This window comes from Acanthisitta chloris, unplaced genomic scaffold (assembly GCF_000695815.1).
Source record: "Acanthisitta chloris isolate BGI_N310 unplaced genomic scaffold, ASM69581v1 scaffold28855, whole genome shotgun sequence".
In the NCBI taxonomy this organism is placed as follows: Eukaryota; Metazoa; Chordata; class Aves; order Passeriformes; family Acanthisittidae; genus Acanthisitta; species Acanthisitta chloris.
This window is the reverse complement of record NW_008673586.1, coordinates 16,715-20,962: the sequence shown is the minus strand read 5'-3', so window position 1 is coordinate 20,962 and position 4,248 is coordinate 16,715. Positions and strand designations below refer to the sequence as shown.

General features: G+C 45.9%; 1 protein-coding gene across 1 annotated transcript in view; it reads right to left on the bottom strand.

Annotated features, from left to right (window-relative positions):
• Window positions 1-4,151: 4,151 nt before the first annotated feature.
• RAB11A (RAB11A, member RAS oncogene family) overlaps window positions 4,152-4,248 on the bottom strand; it is a gene marked incomplete at its 5' end in the record, with an annotated part of 9,476 nt that continues 9,379 nt past the window's right edge. The window contains one exon of the mRNA XM_009075020.1: window positions 4,152-4,248. This exon is cut by the window's right edge and continues 154 nt beyond it. Coding sequence (XP_009073268.1) covers window positions 4,164-4,248 — 85 coding nt within the window.

Here is a 4,248-nt window from a genome sequence, read left to right as displayed (position 1 = left end):
TTTATGTACATTGAATGGAAAGACTTACCTCAGAAAATATCAAGAAAAAGGCAGTTGGATGAGGAATACTCTTGTTAAAACCTACCTTGACACCCAGCACAAGCAGCCTGAGCTGCCAGTTTGACCCACGTCTGTGTTCCTGTAAAGTCTGTGATGAGACTCCAGAGAGCAGAGATGTGCTCAGTTGTTTTGTTTTTATTTTCAAAGCAGGATTTTGAAACCAAATGCAACGATGTGCATAGAGCTTAACAGGAAAAAAAAAACAAGCAAAACCAACAAAAAAAAAGTACCTTCTTGTATATTAGCATTAGCTTAGGAAACAGGCACCAAAATGGCAATACTTTTTTAAGGCAAGACAGATTTGTAATATATTTGTTCACTGTGCAAAGGTATCCTACCTTGTACAAAATAAATTGAATTTCTCTCAATGTGTAGTTCTCAAACGTACTCATTTGCAGAGCAGAACCTCCAGCCCATGCTCAGGTCTGAGTTCTCAGTCTCTTTCTCAGCTAAAAAATCCTCACAGGCACCAGGTTTGCAGGGCAGAAACAGCAGGAGTGCTCAGAAAACCCAGGGCTGTAATTCTGAATGAACCTGGAGTAAGGCCTAGCTTTACAGCAAAAGGTAAGTGGCTCTGTACGTCTTTCTCCCAGTTCCTCAGCAGTTTGACCTCAGTGGGTCTGAGTGAGAGCCCCAGGGATGCACAGCCCCAGCTGGACAAGCCTCCACACACCCACCATGAGCAGCCTGTGGCAGTGCCCACAGCACTGGCTGATGCTCCTGTGGTGAGGTGACAGTGCTCGGGGCCACTCACAGGTCCCTGTGCCTGGGCTGGGTGCTGGAGGATAGAGACCAAGCACTGAGGCCACCCAGCAGTGATGGGACAGACACGTGGCAGCCACCTCAGCAGCTCCAGAGAGCCAAATCCATAAAACACAGGCAGAGATTTGCAGCAGAAACAGTTTCAGAAAGAATGAGTCACAGACAATGCAGCGACTGCTACGATGCTGAGGCTTTTTCAGTGTTGGTGCTTCATATTTCTAAAAATCCTGTTAACCAAAGCCCAGCATGTAATCTTCTTATTTGACAAGCCACACTCAATAAGCTATTTAAGGCTGGAAATTCATCAGGTTTGAAGTGATAGAATAAGTAATTCTAGCTTAATAAAAATGTCTTTAAATCAGAGTAATTCCATGTCCTTTCTGCTTAAGAGTCAGAACCTCAGCTCCTGTCAAACACAGGCACCACTGATGCTCTCTGAATCATTGCTGAAGTTGGAACTTTCCACTATGTAAATGACAGCAAAAACTTTTGGCAAGTAAAGCCTATTTTGCAGCTTTATTCAGAGTTCCCAGAATCTCAGAAAGCTCCTTTCAGGGCCCAAAGCAGTGTCTGATGCCATCGGTTGTCTCCCATTAGCAGGGAAGAGACACTTCAGTGCACAAGTAATGCCACTTGTGGAACAGAATGATTAATCAGCAGCTGAATTGGAACAATCCCCTGTTGGATCAGCATTCAGACAGAATCATGTCTTGCATTGTCTCTCCCAAATCAATTTGGGAAGCACCTTCCTCTCCCAGGAGCATCACCCAGCCCAGTCCAGCTCGGATCTGCTGCCACTGTCCTGCAGTGCTTAGTGAGGAAAAGACAGCACAGACCTCCAGAACAGGAGGCAAAGGCTTTCCCAGGCAAGAAGTCACCTCCCTACGAACACCACTGGAGTTTGCTTCAGGAGTCCTCAGCCTCCCATAGCTGTCTGTGCTCCCAGTGGCTGTGCTGCAGCTCCAACTGCTGCAGGAGGAAGCATCTTGCTTAAAACCACACGAAATCCAGACCCAACGTGACAGCTGAGTTGAGTCACCTGCTCACGGGAATCAGAAAAGGAACAGGAGTGAAATTCATCCTGCATTTCCAGTCGACAAATTTAGAACTTGGCTGCCACGGGAAATTGGTTCATTCCAAACTATGTCCAGCCTGGCCAGAGAACATTGTGTGAGAACATCTCCTGCAGTACGTGTGGGGCCAGGCTCACACCTCATCCTCACACCTCAGCTGCCTCTGTCCCCGGGGCCACAGGTGCTGCCCCACGTGCTCCAAGGGTGGCTGCTGCCAGAGCACTGTGCACAGCCCTCTCTGGCACCTCCTCATCGGGACACCACGGCAGGATCCACAGCTTCAATCATCTGCTGCAGAAGGCAGCAGTTTCCTGCCCCACAGGATTTTCTTCCTGGCGACAACACGGGGAAAAAACAGGTCTGTAAAAGCTAATCAGAGGTTTGAGTGGAGCGAACGCACAAACTGCCTGAAGCTGCCAAGCTGCTCTGGCTCTGAGCTACAGCCCCAGAGAGCTGCAGGCCTGCTCTGAGGGAAGGCAACTGTGTTACATGACCCTTTCAGTTCCTTTTCTGGGGGCACTTCCACTTCAGCAACTTTGCACAGCCTGTTCCAAGAAGCTTTCTAGCTTGCAGTAAGTAAAAACCTTCAGGTCCAATCCCAGTTCTCCCAAAAAATGCACCCAACACCACAGTGAGTTGTCCCCTGTAATTCTTTATTAGAATCATGGATGAATATATTTTAAATCAATCTAAAAAAATAATGAATCAAGGTACAGTACATGCATAAAATACAAAGTAATTTACAAACAGATCAAAATAGCATCTTCAGAACTAACACCAGGAGGAGAAATGGAGTAAAAAAACCAAAAAGTGACCGACTACAGCAATGCCTTCCGTGTGCCTTACACATCATGAGCACCGCAGGACAGAAAGGTTGGGTACAAAACACAGCTGGTAGTGCCAACCAGGTTTGGGAGTTCCACGTGCTTGTATCAGAGTTTGAGAAACGTCCCCTACAATCAGTGACCTGCCTGTAACTCTACAAATAACTGCAGGCAACTAGACAACAAAGAGTTCCTTTAAATAATGTAGAAATGCAGTGTCTGGAGCCCCAAATCTCAGCATTCCTGGCATGTTTAGGAATAGCACAGAGTGATGTGCAGTGACAGAAGGCACAGTTCATGTATCCCTGAACAGGCAAACTGGACTGAGGATTTGTACAGAGCAACAGACATAGGAGGAACACATCCAGTAAGAAAACTACTCCAGGTAGTTTTGTTAAACACACACCAAACCACTGGAATAATTTAAAAATACTGGAAGAAACAGAACCCAAAACTAAGATCAGGTAGTGAAGTTACTGAATCATCAACTCAAGCATTCGAATATATTAATCTATGTGGCATGCACTAATAAATGTGATACGTAGTACATGACAACACCCTTCAAGTCTGTGTCCCAGGAAAGAAAAAAAGGCATCCTCAAATCCTGATACCACCAGCACTGTGGAGGCCAAGACTCCAGCTGTGAGTTCCAGAGTTGGTGACCCTTCAGCAGGGACACAGCTCCTGCGCTCGCTTCCTTCACAAGAGGCACTGAGTGGAGTCCCAGCAACATCTCCCTCACCAGCCTCCCAGCAGCTCTGCCTCTCATCAACCTCCCCTGCAGCAGGTGCCAAGCCACACCACCTGAGCCACAGAGAGCCACAACCTGCTGCTTGTTCACAAGAAATTCTCTTTTCTCCCCCATAACCTACAAAACTTCACTTGACAATCTGAAGATGTAGCCAACAACATTTAAGTTACATTAAAATTGCACTTCAGAGCAGCAGGTGCTTCACCAAGCTTTAGGTGCACTGTGCAAACACCTTAAGACAAGGAAAGATTATCCTGCCCAGAGATATATTCCTCGTTAACCTGCCTAATTGCTTTGCAAGGAGCAGACTAACATATTCAAGTGCTCACTAAAGGTGTGCGTGCTCTGACTAGCATCATGTTGGGAACAGATCAGTTGAGTTCCAATTTACTGAGCCCGAACCGACGCATCGGTGTTGGGACAATACTGCAGCCACATCCAAGTAAGAGACTGATAAACACTGAAATCAAAGTGTTTAAGACATGGAGAAAATTCAGGAGGAATAAGCAGTAACTAAACACAAGAATGTAACCACGAGAATTACAAATATATTTAAATCTTGGACCTGAGATCAGTTGAGTTCCAATTTACTGAGCCCGAACCGACGCATCGGTGTTGGGACAATACTGCAGCCACATCCAAGTAAGAGACTGATAAACACTGAAATCAAAGTGTTTAAGACATGGAGAAAATTCAGGAGGAATAAGCAGTAACTAAACACAAGAATGTAACCACGAGAATTACAAATATATTTAAATCTTGGACCTGTATACACAGC